The 23,100-nt window shown below is 46.2% G+C and overlaps 2 protein-coding genes across 2 annotated transcripts; one reads left to right on the forward strand and one right to left on the reverse strand.

The window, feature by feature from the left end:
• Positions 1–2,461: 2,461 nt before the first annotated feature.
• Positions 2,462–5,658, reverse strand: LOC131873260 (uncharacterized). Its single transcript, XM_059216265.1, has 2 exons — positions 5,500–5,658; positions 2,462–5,089 (listed from the first exon to the last, which is right to left on the reverse strand). The coding sequence occupies exons 1-2, from the start codon at positions 5,656–5,658 to the stop codon at positions 2,462–2,464; spliced, it is 2,787 nt and encodes a 928-aa protein (XP_059072248.1).
• A 16,701-nt stretch (positions 5,659–22,359) lies between these two features.
• LOC131873261 (uncharacterized) lies at positions 22,360–23,067 on the forward strand. The gene has a single exon (XM_059216266.1). It carries the CDS (start codon positions 22,360–22,362, stop codon positions 23,065–23,067), a length of 708 nt encoding a protein of 235 aa, XP_059072249.1.
• The last annotated feature ends 33 nt before the right edge of the window (positions 23,068–23,100 follow it).

Raw genomic sequence — 23,100 nt, forward strand, 5'->3', positions numbered from 1 at the left:
TGGCCGTCCAATCGTTTGTGAATTTGCTCTTACTTTCAATGATGTACTTCTCAACTGGCACTCCGCCGTCCTTCATTGGAGCCTCCCATTCCAGATCAACGAAGTCCTTGTCCCAGTTAATCACAACCAAATTTTCCGGCTCGGATGGGGGATCGTAGGGGTCTTTGGCGATAATTGTTTTGGCCGCAACAAGTGGCTCAGACTTGCCCTTCTTATTGACAGCTCGCACCCTAAACTTATACTCCTTCTTTGGAGATAGATCCTTCACATCCAATTCAGTGGTTGATGTTATACCGCACTCAGTCCAAGTTGTCCGTCCACTACCAACCTCCTGTCGCTCAACAACATAGTGAGCCACCGGGCTTCCGCCATCATCTAGCGGCCTCTCCCAGCTTAGCTTGCACTTGTCCTTGAACACATCGGTAACCTTGAGCGGACCTTGCGGTGTACCTGGCGGACCCTGGACATCGAGCTTGAATTTTTGCGCTTGTTTACCTTTGGCGTTCTCGAGAATAAACTCATAATTTTCGTTTGTGTCCGCTCGTTCGGGATTCTTGAATTTCATTATTATTTTATCCTCCTTCACCACCAACTCAACCTTGTCCTTTGAAACCAGTTGACCATTGCAAAGCAATTGGGGCAACACCGCCGACTGCTTCGTGCCCTGAATCTGGTAAGGTATCTCGACAATGTGCGCTTTGCCAACTTCAGCCGAGATTGTGGTCGAGGGAAATCGCATTGCGGGCGCTTTTTCAGCTGGCAAAACAGTCACCTTACAAGCGCATTTCATCTTATTAAAATTAACGCTCCAATCGCCGGCATCGCTGGGCTTAGCATGCTCAATTAAAAGCAAAAGCTTATCATCAGCGGTCTTAAATTGAATCCTCTCATCGGCAGTTGTTTGCATGGATCCACCTTGGCAGCCCACCTCTTTTCCATTCCTGCTCCAAACCAATGCAACTCCCGGCTTCCTCTCCATTAATTCAACCTCAAGCGTTAGAGGCTCATCCTCCACCACCGTGATATCAATCAATTTCTTGCGCCACTTGTTGCTTGGCTCAACAAACAACTCGCAAGCTGTTTCATCGGCGTTCGTGCAACATTTATATTCGCCCTCATCGTTGCATTTCGCCTTCTTAATTATTAGACGTCTCTTCTTTCCGTCCACAACTATTTCTTTGTGTTTCATTTGTTCCGGTTTTAATTCCTTCCATTTGCCTGTTTCGCGATCCTTTCTAAACCATTTAACAGGCGCATCATATTCATCCACTTCGCATTCCAATATAACCTTATCATCTTCAGTGGCTCGCTGCGAATAAAGTGGTTTCATAATTTGAAACTTCTTTTCAGTTATCAATGCTTGAGTTGTAGTTATTTCATCCAATCTTGGAGTGTTCATAATTTTACAACTATATCGGCCACTATCCTCAAATTGACAATACTTAATTCGTAGAATTTTCTTACCAAATTTGTCCAATTCAAATGAGTATTTATCCTTTATAGTTGGGTGCTCTTTAAGTGGTTCGCCCTTACAATCTGGATCATCTTTAAACCAATTAACCTGGGCCCTATAACTGTTACAGGTGCATTCAAGGACTAATTCGCGATTTAGATGTTGGCCATAGCCCTTTGCTAACATTTTTGAAAACTTATAAACCGGATCTGGCTCCTCTACCTCGAGCATAGCCGAGCATTTAGTGTCCAAACATTGGCAGGTTATTTTGCCGCCGTCTTCCACATAGGGCCCATCGATTTCAAGCACATGAAGATCGCCTCTAGAATTTAAATGGAATTTTTTGTTCGGGAATATCTCCTTATTGTTTCTAAACCATTTAGCTTTGACGCCCGATTTTGAGAACACGCATTCAAATCTAACGCTTAAATCTTTGCCTTGTTTAACCTTCTGATTTTGCAAAGGTTTTATAAAATTATCTGGCCTTTTTGGATCCTTAATCTGAGCTAATCGTTCCTCTTCGACGGCTTTTAAATTGCCCCAATTTGGATCATCTTGGTCCCTTTTCCATTTGGCATATTGTCGATGCTTTAACATGGCTCTAAAATCCATTCCCGATTCATCTGATACAAATAGTTGTATGTTAGCAGTATCCTCGCCATGCTCATTGCTGGCTATGATCTTGTAACGCGCCTCATCGATTGGTTTTCGATTTTCTAATACAAAAGTGAACAGTGTTTGTTTCACCATCCGTTACAATACTGTACCGGCCGCCCTCGTAGATTTCCGAATCGCCTTTAAAGAAACGCAAAGCCGGCACTGGATCGCCTTCAACCCCGAACGTCAGGTAAGAGGTATGGTTCTCTGTGCCCGAAACACTATCTTGAAAGTCAACAATTGCCGGCTTCTTGCCGACAGCCCTCAATGGAGTCGAGGGCCTATCGGCGGCCTCCACTTCGATGGCGCTGGCGCGCCTGATATCTATTGAAGAGCGTCTACGTCGGTCCGCTATCTCGCCCGGCCTAAGCTTATTGTCGCCGGGCACAATGATCGATGGACGGCGCGAGTCTTGGCCCTCGGGCACCAATAAGACGCTTCCGCGCCGGCTGCCGGCTCGGCCGAACCCGAACGGGGGCTCACGGAGCCTTCACGGCTGCCAGACGAGCCTTCGCGTTGCATCCTGGGATTCAATAGATTGTTCGACTGGCCACTTGTCGGCGACAGCGATTCCCGGAAGCCGTTGCCGCCGCGCGCGGCCAAATACCTCTGCTTCGCCTCCTCCTCCTCTCGGTCCTCCTCTTCGGCTTCAATCAGGCTTGTTTCGGTTGGCCTCAGGCCGTCATAGAGGCCGCGCCGCTTCTGGCTATCCAGTCGGGCTGGCTGTCCGCCGGAAGGCCTGCTTTCATCTGCCGGCTGCGAGCTGTCGCTCACACTGAATGTTGGACTCTTGCTGGCAGTCTTGTTGCCACTTCCGGCTGCTCCGGTTTCGCTAGATATTGAGCCCGCTCTGGAACCTGTTGCGCTAGTGCGCCGGCCGCTAGCCACTCGTTGCTCTTGATTTGGGGGCTCGACAACCGCCGGCGCCTCCACCGAAACGGAGGGTATGCGATCTCTAGCTAGGCCCGGTGTTGATTTGCTGGCTCTCTGTTGGCTAACGCTGCTTGTGACACTTGTTGCTGAATCACGGCGCTGGTCGTCGTTGGTTACTTTAGATTGCGAATCCTGCTGCTGCTGCTGCTGCAACTGTTGCTCCTCGGTGATGAGCTTCAATGCGCTGCCCTCGGTGGATCTCTTGACGCTGACTCGCTTCTTCACCAGCTTCTTAGTTGGCGGCGCCTCGCCTGCTTGCGCACCGTCCGCGCCGCCCTCGGCGCCGCCCTCCGACGCTCCCTCGAGCCCGAGCAAGGAGGGCCGCTTTTTCTTGACAGATATGGTCCGTTTAGTGCTGCCTGTCGACGAGGTTCGCTTAGCTGGCGGCAGCTGTTCGAGGGCGGCCGCCTGATCAAGCGCGCTTGAGCTAGCGTCGTGCAGGTCGCCGGCAGCCGTTGAGCTTGTTGTTGAGGCGAGGCTGTCGCGTTTAAGCCGATTAGTGGCCGTCAGCCGGCGGGGCGCGCTTGTTGGGGCGCCGTCCACCTCCATTGGGAGGCTTTCGTCGGCTGGCAAGCCGGTAGCCAAGGTGGAGGAGGAGGTTCTACGCGATCCAGCGGCGCTCGATCCTCCGTCGGCCGAGCTCCGTCGGCTTCCAGCGGCCGCCTCTACCTGATCCGCGGCGCCGCTTGATTGGCGCAGCTGCTGCTGCTGCTTCATCGAGGAGGAGCTCCTGCGAGCCTCCTGAATGGTGCTCAGCTCGCTACTGTCAACTCGCAGCGATTCCTCAGCGAGCTGTCTCGATTGTCTCCTGCTTTCTAAGCCGGCCGATTTCGTCGACATGCTATCCGACTCCCTGCGGCTTGTTTTGGCCGCCGCCTCTCCTTGCAGCTTCTCTAGCTTATCACTCTCCTCGCTTCGTTTCTTTCTAACCTCTTCGGATTCTTCTAAGCTCGATTTCTCCATCGCTGTCTTGCTCACTAGCTCCTCCAGTTTCTCTTGCTTTTGAAAATTCAACGCTATGTTTGCGCTCGATTCGCCCAGCTCATTAATCGCATTACACCTGTATAGGCCGCCGTCGCTAGCTTTTGGTTGTCTAATATTGAAGGAAACAATATAAATGTCGCGTTTAGCTTTTGTTGTTGTTGTTGAACTAATTGAAGACGATCTACTTGAAAACGATGACCTCACGCTTGTTGGCGGAAAGGCTTCATCGCCCTCCAGCACTCCCAATGCTCTGAGCTCCGATTCGTTAGTTATTGGACCTGTCACCTGCCACGTACAATGAGAATGCTTTGAATCTGCTTTGATTATCGTCGTTTGATCATGGTACCAAGTGATGCTTGGCTTAGGGTTTGCCTCAACAACGCACTCAATTGTTAGAATCTGGCCCGATTGTTTTATAACTGGTTTTCTTGGAAATTTGGGCGCCCTACCGTCTGGTATCTTCGGTTTGCTTTGAACAAAATTCAAATTTATCGAAGCAGTACCTGAGCCATGTTTATTGGTCGCTATACACTTGTAATCGCCCGTTTGATCTGGATCAACGCCCTTTAAAATGAGCGTTGCTAGATAAGTTTGTGGTTGTTTGTTAGATGCTGATGATGTGTGTTGTTGTTGTTGTTGTTGTACAGATGATGCGGATGCGGATGCGGATGATGATGATGATGATGTTGTAGATGTAGATGTTGATGGTACAGGTATTAACAGAGTTTCTATTTTACTTGATTGCGCTATAGGTTCACCTTTGTGCAGCCACTGGATGGTTGGCTTAGGATCGGCCACCAATCGGCAATCGAATTGAACATGCTTCAAATCGGTTGATTGTTTTATAATTGGCCTCTCTAAAAATGAAGGCTTATTGCCGTCTAAAGCGGCTTTTTGTGTTGATTGTTGTTCCTCACTATCAAAATTTAATGAAATTTTTGCACTTGATTCGCCCAATGAATTTTTACAATTAATTGTATAAGTGCCGGCTAGTTCGATAGTGATATTTGTGATCTCTAATGTTATTCTATATTCCTTTATGGCCTCCTTGTTCAAAGTGAACTGGAAGGGTGCGAAATGATGATGAGTATGTAAATTCAGTGTTCGGGAAATAAATGAGCTTTAGTAATCACACAAGCGGACAGGTGGTGGTTTATCGAGATGCAAAGCAACAAGTGTTGCTCCAAAAGGTCGCCTTAAAAATGGCTAAGAGGGCCTCATGATAGCAAAACTCAACCTCGCCGACGAGGAAGTAGTGAGATTAGTTGCGGATAAAAATGAAGTGAGGGGAGCCTGTTCCATTGTGTAGCCTTCCACTAAGCCGATTAAGAGGCCTTGCAAAGAGGGCTCACATATCTCCTTCTCTATCTCTCTTCCTCTCGTTGAGTTTGAGTGATTCTAAGAGTGTTGAATTCTAATGTCAAATTTAGAGATATTACTAGCAGTGTATTAAGAGACTACCAGCGGCTTACCTTAAATCTTGGCTGCTCCAGCTGCAATGGTTGACCATTGTGAAACCATTTTACAGCTGGCTGCGGCTCTGCCTCAACTAGACACTCGAACACAAGTTTCTTGCCGGCTTCTTCATGTCGAATGGATGGTTTCTTTTGGAAGGTTGGCGCGGGTGCCATCGATTTGCATGCTATCGTCGTCTTTTAACTCTTCGTTCTTGTTGCTACTAATTTCATTGTTTTCGTTTGTGTTTGCGTTCAAGTTTGAGCTTGAGAACCTCTTTGAGGCCGCCAGTGGATTTGTGTTAGCCGAACTCCTCGACAGCCAAGACGACATATTGTGTGCTGCGATTGGTCAGTGCAAAATCATAAACAATCTCTCTTTCGCTCGCGCTCTCTCTCTCCTTTCTCTCTCGCTCTCTCTCTCTCTCTCTCTCCAACTCTGCCTCCTTCTCAGTTTCTCTGAGATTTATCAAAAGCTAACTGTTCAACTGTCTATCAATTTGCCAACTGCTGTATACAGACACTAAACTATACACTATTTACTCGGCCCGCTAAAGTGGACTGGCTCAAGCGTTCGATTGTTGTCGTAGAGTTCTTAGCGCTTCTCTTGCTGCAACGCTCCGCTTTGTGTGCGAGTTTCAGCGCGCGCCAGGTAAACTAGTTGCTGATAGAGAATGAGCTTCGAGGAAAGACTAGCTAATGCCTGATTATGCGCTCAATGTGTAGTTAAGCTTTTAGAACATAGATAAATAGATAATGTGATATAATATGTTAGCCTGGCGTGTAGTGGTAATATGTTGTTGTTGTTGCTGTTGCTGTTTGGCCGCCGTAGTTTAATGAGCTGTTTAAGGAAGCAGGTTAGCTAGTAGGAGCTAGGCTCTTGTGTGCGCTATGCGCTCTTGTTTTTCTGCGGCGCCTCGGGATTTCTCATTGCGGGACAGCGTTTTAAAAACAGCGCTTCTATTTAGCTGGTGGTGGTAGTGGCAGATTGTACATCTGCTTGTTAGACGAGGCTAGTTAGAAAATATTATTGATTAGTGGAGAGAAGGTAACTGGCGGCGAAATGTCGCCCGTTCTGAGCCTGAAAGAGGCCGTTCGCGCTCAGTTTGGCACCATAGGATTCGAGCAGCGGCCGAATAGAGGCAGTAGAAGTAGCAACAACAACAACAACATCAACAAAAACGTCGACGAAGAAGACCAAGACCAAGAAGACGACGAGAACGATGGCGTTCGGCGATGCCGTTGGAAAGCAACACAACGGAAACTAGAGGCAGAGCGACGAGCTACAACATTACATTAGATTATATTGACAGACACATTGAGATGGATGGAGGCTCTTTTGGTTGGTTTTAAAGGCGCTCTTGGAGCGAGTTGCTGACTGCGCGTTGAATGCGATGCGTTGCCTAGTGGATTTTAGTTTGAAGGTGCACAGCATTAACTTCTTGTGTATACAGAATTGCTTGGTGCCGGCGGCCAATCTGCAGCAGATTGCAATGATGAAATGGTTGCGCAGCGACTCCTTGCTGGAAGAGAAAGAGGGTCACTGAGGAAGAGAGAGAGAGAGAGAGAGAGAGAGAGAGATAGATAGAAGGCACAAAGTTGAGGCATAGCTTGCCTAGATCTGGATCCATTGAGGCTCCTCAACTGAGACGGAACTCTGCGAGTTGGAGATCGGTGCAGAGTTGAATGAGCGAGGCGCGCTTGGTTGTGGCGCGCGCCGATAGACTTGGCTGGTAGTGGTGGTGTTGCATTGGACGGCTTTATGGCCAAATATGGCCCAAAATTCTTAATTGCACATGACGCCACGACTCGCTTGCTAAGTTCAATTGCGGCTGGCTGCCAGGCAAGTTTGCATTGAATCAGCATGGGGATCATCAGAGTAGGCAGCCGCGAGCGCAGCAGCAGCAGAGGCAGTGGAAGCAGTAGTAGAAGCAAATGGAGAGACGAATGCGCGCTTCAATTGAATTTACAAGGCTGAGCGGCCTTATATGGCGGCGCATAGACATAGAGTCATAGACTAGTCGGCAATGGCGCTATGCGCCGCTCGGCTACTAGTTGCGCAGTTGCCGCTAGCCCGCTTGAATGCGATTGAGAATCGCGCTCGCTTTCTTGTGGTGCTCATTTGCAGACGCTATTTTAAGCTTGGCTGGAATTTGTTTCTCTAGCTTGAAAGCTGAAACAATTTCTCAAAGGCCAACTCGCGCAAACCGCCAACTTCATCTCCGTCTTCATCTCCATCTCCATCTCAAGCTCGATCGAGCAAGACAACAAGCTTGGTTGGCTTGTTGGCCGAGCAAAGGAGGAAGAATTTGAAATATTTCGAGCCCGAGTGAGTCAAAAGCACTTACATGAGCTACTATATATATATATATATATCTATCTCAAAACTAACCATCTTGAATCCTTCTAATACCAACGGAGTGACTCATCTAACTTGCACACGACAACAAATATACGAGCTGAGAGCGGCTCGCGCGCGTTCACGCTCAAGCCCTCGCGAGTCTTCTCCATTTAGTTCCGAATGGATATATTAGTCGTCGGTTAAACTTTCATTAGACAAGCGAGCTAGCTTGGAAAATTTTAAATTGCAGAGAAATAGGAGGCTGCTGAGTTTGCGCTAGAGAGGATCACTCTACTAATTTTGATTCGACTAGTCAGAGGACGACAACGACGACGACGACGACGACGAGCAGCGGATTCACTGGCTGCTTTGCGGCCGCCTCCAAAGTGATGGCGCAAGAGGGAGATTGAAGCTTCTCTGCCAGTCGCTTGGTTAGTTTTCGCCTACAGTCAGGTAAATCATGATCTTAGTTACTCCTCAAAAAGCTCAGCGCTTATCAGCAAACTCATCGCCCAATTCATTAATATCATCGCCTTTCTCAGACTTGCGCAATTTAATATAAAAGGCGCTGTACGGATCTTGCCTCGCTCTCTCGCTCTCTCTCTCTCTCTCCCTTGTTGCCAGTCATTTATAAGATCGTTCCAGTCGAGCGACAAAGCAGATGAACCGTTTGATCTATTGGCCAACCAATCTTTGGTTACCTTTTGTTTTGGATAATCCATATGCGTTTTTGCTGTCACTCGGCGCTGTATAACAACTGAACGGTTTTGAATGAGCAGCCACATCGTTATGCTCGTTTCGTCGAGCAACGATTACGATCAGCACAAACATGATAGATGTCGTCATGAAGGTAGCCAAAAGTCGGCAGGAATGCCAAGCCGTCGGCATCCCAGATCCCAGCAAGCTCTTGCCAGCGCGCGCTACGACTGGGCCCATATGAGCTATCTTGTTGGGGTTGTATTGGCCCCGACTTCATCAGCGTCTCTCGAGCGAGCAATCATTAGAAGGGGTACAGCTTGCGGCCGCCACTCTGTCTGTTGTTCAGCTGTACGCATTGTTCTAATTGATCTCCAAATGATCTCGATAGGGCCTCACTCCAGCTCTAGCGACGACTTATCGGTGGAGCCAATAATTGCTGAATAAACCCTTGCGTTCTTTCTCTCAACAAAACCACAAAAAGGCGACCTTTTGAATTTAATCAACGTCGTGGGCTGCACCACAAACCCAACTCTTAACGCCTGCTCGAAAAACATGATCCGCCGCGTTTTGTAAATCAATAAAGGAAAAACCGTCTCACTAGATTACAATTAGATATTTAGCAACCAACCGAACTAAATGGAGAATCCATTTCTCATTGTGCGCAACAGGTTCAAGTTTAGCAGCTGCAGAGGAAGCTGGCAGTGCTAGTGCAAAGTTGATGGCGAATGTGTTGCTTGATCGAGCTCGATTATGATCTTTTCGTTCGTTTCATGAAACTAAAACTGAAACAAGAATGACTGAAAGCAAGACGCTTGGTCTTGCCTGTGTCGGCTCACGATGTTGTCGGCGAACGGAACCGAGTGTTGCGCGCTCAACATCTACCGCCGTCATCTGAATGGTGTGCCTTCTCAGTGGCCACCTGCTAAAATGGCAACTCCGCCAACAACAACAACCTGCCAGCAACAACCTGCAACTAACCAAGTTGGCCGGCCAACCTGTTTTAGGCATGATTTATGTATTGATCCATTCTCGCAATTGTGTCCCAGTTCGCTCGAGAGCGAACATCTCCTTTTGCTGCAAACATTTCTCTCTCTCTCTCTCTTTCTCTCTTTCGCACAGCCAGCCGCTGTTGGCCGTTTCTCCGAGGCCGACCTATCGATACACATGTAACCTCAGATTCCAAGCGTTACCTGGCAGAGTTGATTCTCAGTTTGCGCTCAGATTCGGCTAGATTGAATTTCCATCTAATTGCCGATGGCTCATCAACTAGAAACCTTACGAGGGCAGGGCGAGCTGCATGAGGCGGGCCAAGCTAGATGCATGAGCGCATCAGTGCAGCAGTGCAAAGCAGTGGCCATCATGATCATTGTTCAAACTGTGTGCCATACTGTGTGCCAGTGAAGGCAATCTGCGCGAATCGCTAGCTCACCACCAGGTTACTCAACTGCCAAACACGACCGCTCGAAAAACCACTCGCTAGCCAGCTAATTGCTTGTTTCTTTGGAGATCTAGTTTATTTCAACACAGTTTTCATTCATTCATTCATGCTGAGCCTACTTTGCTTCTGCCTAGTAAGCTTCCCATTCAGTCGAAATTGAATCGTGATATGAGAGATTTAACATTAACTTTAGGTCCATCATTGTCGGACGACACGTTGCTATTGCTGTTGCTGTTACTGTCGCTGTTGTTGGCCGCTTTCGGCCATCTGGCCAAGACACTCTTACTGGCTGTTCTGCTTTCACTCGCGTCCACCACTTGTTCATCATCGGTCGCCCTCACCTTCCGGCTTTCGGTCGCTGCTGGCGATGGGCGGTTGCTCCTTGAGGCCGCTTTGGTTTTGCCAAACACTTGTTGCGCCTCTGACGAGTCCACCAATCTTGAATCAGCTATTTGCTTGATTGCGGCTGGTAATTGTCGCTCGTCCGATGCAAATCCGCCACCGCTTTTTTGTTGCGCGCCCAAGCGCGACGACACTTGTTCCTTATAATCCAGTCGGACCCTTTCAAAGGCAGCTTCGCCAATTGCCGATTGTTTGGGCTGCCTACTGAGCCTTGGCATTGGCTGAGTCCTCTGCTCTTGCTCAGTTTTCACTCCTCGACATGAACTTGTAGAATCAGCTCTCGCATCCATTCTTGCTGTCGCGACTGATTGGTGTACCTGCAAGGTTTGAGATATGAACGGTTTGGCACTTGTCAGCTGTCAGAAATTTTCAGTTTAACCGAGGAGATTGAAGTGGATGATCTCCGCGTTTTGAGCAACTTGTGTGTGTGTAATATTGTGACAGAAAATAGAAGAAAGATAAGAAGAGGAAGAAGACAATCAAGAAGAAGAAGAAGAAGAAAAGACGAGAAAACATGACAGGAACAAGTGCTAAACAATTTGCCACATATTCAACCACCTGTTTCCTATTGCTCGTTTGGTTTGTTCTAACAAGCAATCAGTATGTCGGTTTGGTACGCTGCGGAATGAGCAAGAACTTCCTGTCAGGATTTTTGGTGGCCATATTATTAGGTAAGTATAAGGTGAAAATGGGTTCAATCGAAACGAGTCCAGCAAAGATTTAAAACGACAACAGCTCAACTAATCAGCAACTCTCTGAATGTTGATTCATCGTCGTTTTGGTTTACGTTTGAAATCACCATCTTCAAATGGGTCTCCAAAAATAGGAATGCGCCGCGAACAAAACTATTATTATCCACAACAGAGCTATATAACGCCGCCAGCCAGCTCCTATTCAAGCCAACCGTCAGTGTAAGTAACATCATAGTTATACCTAAGCGCAGCCATCGTCCTCACTTGCTGACTCAACAGCTAATCTGAGCCACCAAATCATTCTCTGTTCGTCTGTCTGTCCATATTCACCTGATTGAGCAGCTACATCATACCGTTGTCCCTGCAACACTACTAGATTCTATTTTTAAAAGTGAGCCCAGACGAGCAAACGAATCTCTAAACGACCAGTCGTATGATAAGCAGCTCGTCGAGAAGAGAGCCATCACACATTGAATAGGTAGACTTTGAATTGCTTAGATAGGAGGAGGAGAATATTATAAAACGCGCGGCTTTTCTCTCAACGTTAATCACTTCATTCCAATTCAGCTTGCTCGATCAATCATCATTGAAACAACAAGCCTTTAATCATAAGGAGAAAATGAAATCATCAATTCTATTTGCCGTCTGCCTCTTGGCGTCCTTAGCAATGTTGGCGGCTTGTAAAACTAGGGTTTGCGACGACGAGTCCAGCATAGATAAGTGCAGTTTATGCTGCGCTTCGCACGAATTCAACAAGTTTGACCACAAGCTTCACCTGGAAAGCGGCCGATGCCGCTGTTACAAAGACGAGTCAGAGTTCAAGCGCATGGAGCATTCTGCGAAGAGGCAAAAGGTGGTTGCGACCGACGAATAGGTCATCACTTGGGCGATATAAGAAGACCGGCGCGTTTTCAGGAGGGCAAAGGAGCAGTTTTCCATCTATGCATGAAGGGGAGCCAGCTTAATCTTGCCATACGATGTGAAACAAAAACAACGGCCATGAAGTTGGCCAATAAATAAAGATACAGAAGCTCTCGCTCGCACAAGCAGCTATTTCTCTCATTCTCATTCTCTCTCCATCTCGATCTCTCTCCCTGCTTTCCTACCTGTTCATTCAGTGGCCATTGTCTCTGGGCGATTGCTGTTGCGTGCCGGCTTGCGCCAATCCGCTCAGCCAGTCGGACCGCAATGAAGTCAGGCGTCAGCCAACACGACGACGACGACGACGACGACTACGAGCGCACTTGACGTAATTCTTTTCAAGAGTCTCTTCAAACGGCCGCTCGATGTTTGTTGAATCGTACACAGGTGGCCCATTGTGTGTATGTGTGTTTGAGCGACAATTGCTCTCGTTCCATCTCCGCTCGGCCACTTCATTAAGCGCTTGTGTAGCCTGATTTGCGTCCCTTAGCCTCTCAGCTACTCAGCCCCTCAGCCCGTTTGTCTGTCTCACTTGCTACCTTTCTCGAATGGCACTCAGATTTAAGTTCAATGAAAGAGCCGGGCAAGTTTGATAGGTGGAATAGGTAAGAGAGAAATAAGAGCCAACGAGCTGTTTAAAAGGAGAGCTCGCCCATTGTGAGAAAAGAACCTCTCACACTTTAGCTGGCCATCGTCATCGTTTGCATTCTAATTGTGCTTGAACACACACACACCTTCCTGCTTTGACCCTCAGAAAAAATTCTCTTCTTTAAATTCACCACCTGCTAAACTGACAACGGCGCAACTAACGCGGGCTCAGCACTAACTGCTGGACACTTGCTAATAAGCAAGTTGCTAGCTTGCCATTTTATGCTGCTTATTTTCGCTAGCCAGCTTCAGAGAGTGCCAGCCAAACTAAGCTTTTATCCAACAGATTAATTATTCGTCGCCTTACCTGAAAGCTTTTCTGTTGCTCAAGCGCGCTTGTTGTGCCTATCGAGCGATTCGCCGACAGAAGCTCTTGCTGCCGTTTCATTGGTTGCGAGCTATCCGTTGTTGTTGTTGTTGTTGTTGTTGTTGTTGCAACTGTTGCAACCTTAGCTACAGCTTCCTCTAAAGCTTCATCCATTAGAGGCTCAAACGAGTCGGTAAACTGCGTTCCAGACACATCATTCGTTGGCGAACCAGTGGCCAAACAAGTAGTCGTCGGTTGGTTGTAGTCGCGAGTTGAATTCTGATTATGATCAACTGTTGAATTTGTAACCCGTCTACACTTGAGCAACGACGAAAACTTGTTCTCCTGCAAACGTTTTAGCAAATTTTCCGGATGGTATGGAAAGTTTTTACCAAATTTATCCTCCTCAGATGCTGTTTCGTTCAAACAACCACGGATGCTGTTAGGTTCAAGCGTCGTCCAATTGATTGCTGCCAACTGTTGCTTTGGCCAAGCTTATCTGATTCATCCTCCACCTGTTGACGCAGCTCAACAGCAGCACTACCTGTCACCTGTTGTTCCGTTGGCACTGGTTTGTGCAGGGTCCGCTGCGACCAAGTGCGCAACAAGGCGTGCCCGTTCTCCTCTTTGCGCTGATTTGCTAGCTTCGAGTCTGTCGAGTCTGTAGTTGCGACAGACTTTCGTTTGTCTTCATCTACCTGGCGCTGCGTTAAGGTGAAGCTACACTCGTCTGATGAACAATAGTTTGTTATGACACACTTGTAGGTTTTGTCATAATCCTCCTTCAAGTTTGCATCGCGAATCTCAAACAAAACTTGGTCCTGTTGGCGCCTAAAACGGTACCAACTGGACCAATTATTTTGGTATTCGTAATCGTAATCGGCACACAATTCAATGGGCCAGTTGATTGGCGTTTCCTGGCAGCTTGAATTATAATGATTCAACGCTTGGTTTAAGCCGCGCGCTCGAAGACCCCTTGGCCGAGTTGAACTATGGCGCAGTGTATTCAAGTCGCTTATTCTGATTCTAATTTGAACCACCTGACACTGATTGGTAAAGCACCCGAAATTTTGGCACAAAATTGAATAATTGGCAACTTGTTGATCAATTCAACGTTTGTTAAATTGATTAAAAAATTAACTCGCTCGTTTTCACCAATTAAGGCGCTGGTTAAAGTGGTCTTGAAACAACTTGTGCGTTCATCCTTATCGAATAATTTTTTATCACTTGCTGATGACCGACACTTGGAGAGTTTCTCTAATTTACTTAAAATTCCTCCCCTCAATCGAGCCAATTTAAAGCTATCACACCTGTTTGCCAACCTCACAAATGGCGTCTCAAATAGGTAACCATAAGCGGAGAAGCTGAGATGCTCTGCGCAACGAGGCCGCATTGAGCTTGAATCATAGTTGATTGATAATGGGCGCTCTGCAAGCGACTTTGACCTACGAGAGCCACTTGTAGAGTCAAATTCGTCATACAAATCCGACAAAAGTAGACTTATTATATCCGTTTTACCGCTCGACTCAATCGCCTGAGAATAAAGCTCACTAAATTGATCTTGCTGCGCTTCGTAAAAGTGCTCAATATCAAAATTGCTACTTGCCGTCGGGTAAGTCAGCTTGATTGGTTTACATTTGCTCAAAATCAAAGTCGAATACTTGAGCATATCAATCGGTAAGTTTTCTAATGTTTTGTTGACTAGATCATGAGTGTTGTTCTCATCGGAACCCGCTGACATTCGAGCTCTCTTTGGCCCCGATAATCCGCTCATATTATCGCTCTCCTGATAGTTAGAATTGACGGTAGTTTTCTCGTGAAGTTTGAGGTCGCTTGTAAGCAAACAACCAATTCTTGTGCCAGTCGTTCGCGAAGCTTGTTTGCCTCTTGAGCTCAATTTGGTAGCTCTCATAATCGTCAATGAACTCATTCACATCTTCTCTAATTATCTCAATCAATTTGGGGTGTGGCGTTCGTTTCGGAATCGGAACCGGAATCGGATTCACATGAAATCTTTTGAAAGAGACTTTTAATAAGCAATTCCTGAAGCACTCTCCTTGTTTCGACTAGATTCCTCTCGATTGGTTTGGCCTGAGCCGATTGCCTGATCGAACCTCTGTTGTCCAACATGAGCTGGTCAGCAGAAGGCAACCAGTTTAATTTTGCACTAGTTTGCATCGAAGAAAGCAACGATCTATATTCATGGCTGCCAATCCTGGTAAATATCACTTGACAGCGATCATCTAACAATTCCTCATCTCTCTGCTCGGAATTCTCTTCGGTTATTAAGAATTCCTGCACCACTTTTGCGGAACTAGGAGCTCGTTCGGAAGTTGAGAATTCAATATTAGTTGAATTCTCTTCGCTAACATAAAGCGACTCTCTATCGAAGGCCTCATCCATGGACACAGATTTATCGCCGGACAATAATCGAAGCAAACAATGAACTCTATTCAAGTAGATGTCGAACAATTCGCTAAGATTGTCTCCAATTTGTTGTTCATTGCTTAGTTTTTGTTCGCTTTCAATTAAAACCAGCTCGCCATCCGAACCGGACATGAGCGATTCCTGGCGCCGGTGGTTATTATCTGTGACAGAATTGCTTGTACCTGTCGATAGCTCCGAGCTTGGCGATGAGCGAAACTCGTGCTGCGATTCAGACAGATCGCTTCGGATTGGCGACGAAGAGTCGCGACTAGAATTGGTGAAAAACAGTCTGCTGCCCTCTAATGAAGGGCGTCTTGGACGAAGATTGCGAAGAAGTGGTCGACGGCGAAGATTGGCGAGGCAGCGGCAGCGGCGGCGGCGCGTTATTGTTGGTGTCATGGACACCAATCAACGTCGGACCTGAGCGTGTTTCGCCTCTCATGACAAGTGGCTGATTATGCTGCTGATGTTCTCGTTGTTGTGGTTGTTGTGGTTGTTGATAGGGGTGTTTGTGCATTATCGTTGGCTTGAGCCTATCGCGGAACGTAGTATTCGTTTGGGCGGCTATAAAGCTACTGAACTCGTCGCGGCACAAAGTGGAATAGTCAAGCTCGTTTCCGCTGGCCGTCTTTGAGTCATCGTTCATCATCATCGGGATCAGCGTTGAATCGCAACAAGACAAACAGGAATCGGCCGGTGAATTTGAGTTTGAACGGCGATCAACATCCGCCATCAGCCGATCGAGATCATCAATCACTTTGCTGCGCGCCAACAACCTGTCGCGCTTCTGTTTCTCGTGCAGGTGACGTCTCGGCTTTTCTTGCTGCTGCAGCTGCTGTTGCTTAGGCTGAGGCTGCTGGTTCTCGTAGTGGTTGTTGCGGTGGTACTTATGCGCTCTCACCCGGTCGAAACTTTCCTCAGCCGACAGGAAGCCGCTACTGTGGCCGCCCGTTGATTTCGAGGTGGTTGTTGTGTTGGTTGAACAAGATTCTGTTGAGCAATCTGCATAAATTGGTCCTCCCACGAACTGATTAATCCGCTCTTGTCGCTTGTTGTGGGCGGCATTTTGGTGGTTAGGCATAAATTGATGCAATATGGAGGATACAACTTCTTCATCATCACCGTCCTCCACCTCCTCATAGAGCTCATGCTCATCAGCATCCTCGTTGCGGCCCTCGATTTGCTTTTGGCGCAGATCAATAGAATTCAATTTTCTACATTTCATAGAGCAACCACCTGTTGCCAAAGAAACAGGTAGCTGACCGTTGGAATGTCTTGGAATTGTTCCTCGCTGTTTGCGGACAAACTAAACACTTTAAACTGTTCTTCTTCGTCTTCTTCTTCGTCATCGCTGTTGCTGTTGTTGTTGCTGCTGCTGCTTATGATAATGTTCTGGTTAAAAGTATAGTTTCGCTTTAATGCGCTGTTAGATTGAGATTGGTTTAGATAGTAATCGGCGCAAGCTAAATTTTGTTGCTGTTGGTTCTCCTTGCCAGCATAATGCACTTGTTGCTGCTGCTGTTGCTCCGCGGCTCTTCTTTGTTGCTGCTGGCGAAGTCTGTGTTTTCTACTTTTGAATTTGTGACGGCTTGTTTTGCCACACAATCGGCGGACTTCCACAAACCACCTGAACTAAATTTTCTATTGTGTTTCTCTCTCTCTCTCTCTCTCTTTCTCTCGCTCTCTTTCTCTATCGCTTCAATAAGTCGTTTCAAGGGAGAGCTGCCATTTGTTGTTGGCTTGTTGGTTGCCAATTGTTCTGCGTAGTTGTTGTAGTTGCTTGCAGTGGCCTTATCGGCCACACAGTAAAATGGAAGCCAGGATAAGAGGTGATATTAGAGCGACTGCCTGTTTATGAGTTCATTTATTTCAGCAAACAACATGTTGCGGCTTGTTTCTTGCCAACTCGAGACTGACAGATCCAACTCTAGTTTTGTCACAAACACAAACACAAACACCGTCTTTCTATCTCTCCGTTTATATCCTTTATTCACTGCCGGCTTGATTCAGCTCAAAAAACTAACTATCTTGATTTTCATCATCAACAGCTTCATCTCTACCTGATTCTGTCTACCTCTGATCTTTTTCTTCCTCTCCCTCTTCCTCTCCTGAACGAATGAACGAGCGTCTTCTCTTGATTCCCGCTTTTGTGTTCTAGTTGACTGTCATTCCTACAAGTGTCTTCTGTCGTGCCGAGATCTTGAGAATCGCTCGCAATCCAAAGGAAGCAAGAGGCCACTTTATCAATGAAGAGGACTCAACATCGTTGAGAAAGTATCGCTTGAGTTGTAAGGCTAGAATTTGGAGGTCGTCGTCGTCTTCGTAAGCTCATGAAACTGACTACTGATCATGTTTGCTTGATGATGTACGGCAGATCTTCCTCTATCTAACTCGCCGTTTGTGAATGCTGCTCAAACTCGTCGACTCGCTCTCATCATTTCTATTTCAGCTCGCCGAAATTCAAATAATAATAATGATAACAATAATGATAATCGCAACGATGAACAAAACTTGAATGCTATAATCTAAAACTGCTGACCATTCGCTCACACAAGCGCACACAACTGGCCGGATTGATCAACTCGATCCGTCGTCTACCTGTTGGCTGGCGGATTGGCGAGCTGCCACTCGGCTTGTTAGCTTGGAATGCGCAAGGCTACGCCAGTTAAGTTACCTGTGCTGATGGCTATCTAAAGCTAAGCTCGCGCTAGTCTCGCTCGTACAAACACAAGTGCGCAAAGGCAGAGGCAAATGCAAACACAATCACAACCAGCAAACAAGCCTGACAAAATGATTTTATCCTGTCGCCACCATTAAGTTATATGTCGAACAACTCCGCTCAAGCACATTCCCAATTGGAAGGCTCTCTCTCTCTCTCTCTCACACAAACACAAACTCCCTCTCTGTTAGCGATACAGTTGCTCTAAGCAAGCCTTTGTTTGCCAATAACTTTGGGCGGCTCTTTAAGTAACGGTGGGTTCGTTTCATTGGAAAACGAAGAAACCAATCTCTCGACTGCTCGCCTGCTGACCTCTCAATGCGTTGGTCGGCTAATTACATCCACTCGACTGTTGGACTTATCTCTCACAGCGCCATCCATCCATTCTCGTTGGCCGACTTGCTTGCGCGCATTGCTTGCCATTGCAGGAGTAACTTGAGTAATGAATAATAAAAATGGTAATGATTCGGCAAGAGAGTCGCAGAGAAGCAGCCCTTTTGGTTGTTGCCGAGCTCGGCGGCATCAGACTAAATCTGGCCAAACGTCTGCGAACTTAACAGCATCTGAGCGAGCTGGGCTGTTGTGCCCAGCTAGAGAGATAGAGAGAAAGAGAGATAGGTAGGTAGGTTGAGGGAGAGAGAACCGCTCAATGGCTGGCACAATGCAACGCCATTGGTTGGTGTGTAAATCGCTCTCTTGCGGCTGACAAAACCCACCTGCCCGCTCTCCGCTTCTCTCTATCAAACGCCGACTGAAAGCTAGACCAATCCAAGGTGAGCTGAGTCCAACTGCTGAATGAGTTGATTACCACCACCAGCACCACCACCACCATCATCAGCGGCGGCAGCAACAGCAACAGCAACAGCAGCACCAGCAGCGCCAGCAACTGATGATGAGAATGGGATGAGAGAAGCGCTGCGAGAGGGACAACGATAGGAAGGGAAGCTGGACGCAAATTGTGCCGAGTGGAAACGGAAACCGGCTTGCCGTTCAGCGTCAAGTTCATCATTTTGGGCGGCGCAAAGGGATTCGCGCAGAGAGATTTGCGCTCGCGTGCGCGAAACGGCCAAATTCTCCTCTCTTTCAATCTGCCGTTCTCCTCTCCTGCAAGCAACCTGTTAGCTTGGGCAATCGAGCTGCAATGGCTTCGGGCCTAGCCAAAGCGCTATTGCAGCCCAAATCGACCATTCAAACGCGCACTAGTTAGTCTGTTTGCGCCATTGGCCGCCACACTAACTGTCTTGTGAGCGAGCTACAAAGATGAAGTGGAAGTCCATTCAGCAGCCTCCCCCTTTTTTAGCGAAGCTTTTCAGCTCGATGGCTCGCTAAGGTTAAACGCGGCCGGCTAAATGGCAAATATGGCCGACAAGGAAAGCGGCCGGCTAATAATGATGAGGGCTCTCTCTCTCTCTCTCTCTACCTCTGGCTCTCGCTTGCTTGCTTGCTCTTTCTTGAGCTGTCCCTCTCTTTGCTCGCTGGGTTGCTCATTGGGAGAAGTCCATGCTAATCGATTGATGAAACAGATGAGCTTACCCTCTTTGAAGAGCAGATCCAAATCAGCCAGGGGAGAAATCTGCTTAAAAGCATGCACACGCATACATACATACAGATAAAACTCATTTACCTCTTTCACCGGCTCGATGCCGGCTCGGCAAACTCTCAAAAGCGCACCGGATCGTAGCATAAAGAAGAGAGTTTAAACTTGACCAATGGCCAATTCAACGCAGACTGCTTTGCCTCATCAAGTCGCGCGATGCCTGCCGCAACACAACCGCACAAGCAGCCTATGGAACAGGTAACAACTGTTGGCTGTAAAGCCGACCATCAAGCTATTCATTCAGTGGTTGGTAGTTATAGAGAGATGAAATTTAGTTGGCAGACAAATGCAATCGAGAATGCTTGTGCAGCCCAGTTCTCACTCGCATGATAAGCTTGAGCCGGTGAGCAATGTTTATTGCAATAGTTAAAGCTGTGCTGAGCGGATTATCGGCAAGCCTCTGTTGCCCTTTCGATGGCATCCCATTGGCGCTTATGGTGATGAGTAATAACTAAAAATTCCAGTGCAAAATTCAAGCCGATACAGTTGGACAAGAAGCGTTAAGCAGGCTTTATTGCATGTGCTATGTTGGTTTCATGCAGAGATCTTGACCGGCATCTGACTCAGCCTTCAAATGCCAGCAGGTTTTATCCGGTGCCATGGGCAAAATTCCTATCTATCTCAGCTGGCTTAGCCAAGACACCAGAACGAAGCTCAAGATTTCAATTACATTAGTTTCGGTCTGAGTCCAACTTTGTACGTAACTTGCACTGCTTGCTGGCCAAATATACTGCACGCTATGATACCTTGAAGGTCAAATGGTTAAACAAAAGGATTCGCTCACTAAACTTTGGCGCGCAAAATATCAGACGTCCATCTAGGATCGTGGCCTCAAAATATTTGTTAAAATTTGGGCCTCGAATTTACTGTGAAAGTTAGGCGAGCAACAACTGTTGAGATCGCGTGCCGTTTAACGCGCGCACGTACTGAATTCACTATCTGAAAGTAGACTTGGTTTATTTATTTCTAGACTAATGCAGAACTTGGTATCTGCTCAATAGATTGCATACAACTTAAATTTAATTTTCTAGTGAAAGCTTTAAATCTAACAAAATAGTTTCTCTAAATTAATATTGTTACTGTTTTATGGAAAGACAATTTTCTCAGCGATAAATCTGATTTGTTTTGGACAAATTATATGTGCCCTATTCTGGACTAGTCTAAGTTCCTGACTTTGCACTGAACCGTCATTTACACGCCGGTACCATGAAAAAGTATCCTCCAGTATTTCGTGTATACTATTGGTGGTGTTTTCGAAAGACTTCTTAATATCGAAATTGGTATTTCTCAACCAACCGGTCAGTAGAGCAGCAAATAGGTCGCCTGTTCCAGTGAAAGAACAATCAAGTTTAGGTATACGTATCATGTAAGCTTCTGGCAAAGGTGGTTTGATGGGCCCATAATCAACGTTACAATCGCTTCTAGGCGACGGTTTGTAACTCAATATACATGCAAGTTGATCTTTTAGGCTTGCGATTTGGAACGATGTTATTACTACTATACGAACTCCCATATTATGCAAGATATCTACAGCTTCCAAAGCTTGTTCCATTGCACTTTCAGATGAGGAATCTATATCAATGCCTGTGAGTTTACTGGCTTCAAATCGATTTGGTGTGATTATATCAGCCAAAGGTAACAAACTTCTCTGGTAAGCTTGCATGACATGCAGACTATTTGGAACGTAAAAGCCAATGTCATCATCGCCCCAAAACAGGATCAAAGGTGTACCAGCAATCTGATGAATCTTTGCGGCGCTCCTCTTTAATATCCTTAATCAAATTGCCCATTGATTCTATATAGCTAGCATCAGCCACATAACCTGATAAAATGTTATCGTAGAGGCGAAGTAGATTGTTGGCTTTGAGCCCTTCGTGAAGGTCCTCTACATCTTGGCTACGAAAGATTTGACCTCTAGTTACCTTATACTGAGTATGGTTTGTCAGTTGAACCGTATTAATAACATCCACTTCGAACTCTAGAAGTTGCAGAGGAAAATGTTGCACTTTTATTGCCACAGTAGCCACTGACCACGTGACTCTGAATACTCAACACTCGGGGCGATTTTAATAATAAAGACATACTTCATATTAAACATTAATCTAGTTCATAATGGTAAATTTCACATTAATCTCATCTTTAATTGATAGGATGAAAACTGATAACCTGAAATCATCACTCTAAAAAAAGATAAACACGAGATAATCTATCTAATGCTTGTGTGCAAGCTGTGCGTTGAACTAGGGTTAAAAAAGCGCAATCTTTCGTTCAACTGATTTTGTTTCGTTCAATTTTCATCATAAGATGATTGAATTTTTTCAGTTCATTTCGAAAATTATTTATGATTCCAATCAAAAACGATTTACCTTCAACATTTAGATAAAAAAACAGATACTTGTATCAAAAAAGCTTTGACAATTGGATGATCAGGAGAAGCACTTACTGTATTCATCATTTCTTAGTGACACGACGTCTGCTGAACTACTTAAGCTCGGCCGCCATAATTAATGTTCACTCTCTAAGTGCGATAACAGTGGTTGACATTATCTAATTTAGTAACAAACGAAGGATCGCTCCATAGACCACATATCTAACAACAAACATCAGCTGATTTAGGCTGTTTTCAGATCACATAGGCTTTGTATGAACAACAAAAAAAACGCAGTCACTGGCTAACTGAAACAATTATGGCGCATGTAATTGTTGATCAACTCGATGAGATAGAGACCAAACTTTTAGGAGTAACAGGACGCTTCGAGCAAATGCAAGAGACATTAAAATCAAAAATTGAATCGCCAGATATCAAGAAGTATACTCAGCAAAGTGCATCTTGCGAACAAACAATGAAGAGCGATTTCTTTGTGATAGCGGCCGCGTGTAAAAATAATGGCATAGGTTACCTAAATCGGCTCCCTTGGAAACTCAAGAAAGAGATGGCTTACTTCAACAAGATGACAACTGAGAGTCCCGAACTGGCGCATAAGAATATTGTTATCATGGGCAGAAAAACATGGTCGTCTATTCCACCTAAATATCGACCCATGAAAGATCGTACAAATGTCGTGCTCAGTAGAACTGTATCTACCATTGAGGATAGGGATTCTGTCGATCATATATTCTCCTCGCTACCTGATGCCTTAGAAGGTGTATCACAATTGAGAAACAAAGGTCAAGTTTGGGTTATAGGTGGACAGAGTATCTATGAAGAGGCGCTAAGATTACCACAATGCAAACGAATTTATTTAACAAGAATAGATAGAGAATTCGAGTGCGATACTTTCTTTCCTGAATTGGATGAATCGGTGTACAAGTTAACCAGTGATCCGGCAGTTCCAGAGGAGGAACAAGAGGAGGAGGATGTCAAGTACAGATTCACTGTTTATGAGCGAGTTTGAAATCCATTAGAAATTAACTGTATGTATTGGGTG

This window comes from Cryptomeria japonica, unplaced genomic scaffold (assembly GCF_030272615.1).
Source record: "Cryptomeria japonica unplaced genomic scaffold, Sugi_1.0 HiC_scaffold_1327, whole genome shotgun sequence".
Lineage (NCBI taxonomy): Eukaryota > Viridiplantae > Streptophyta > Pinopsida > Cupressales > Cupressaceae > Cryptomeria > Cryptomeria japonica.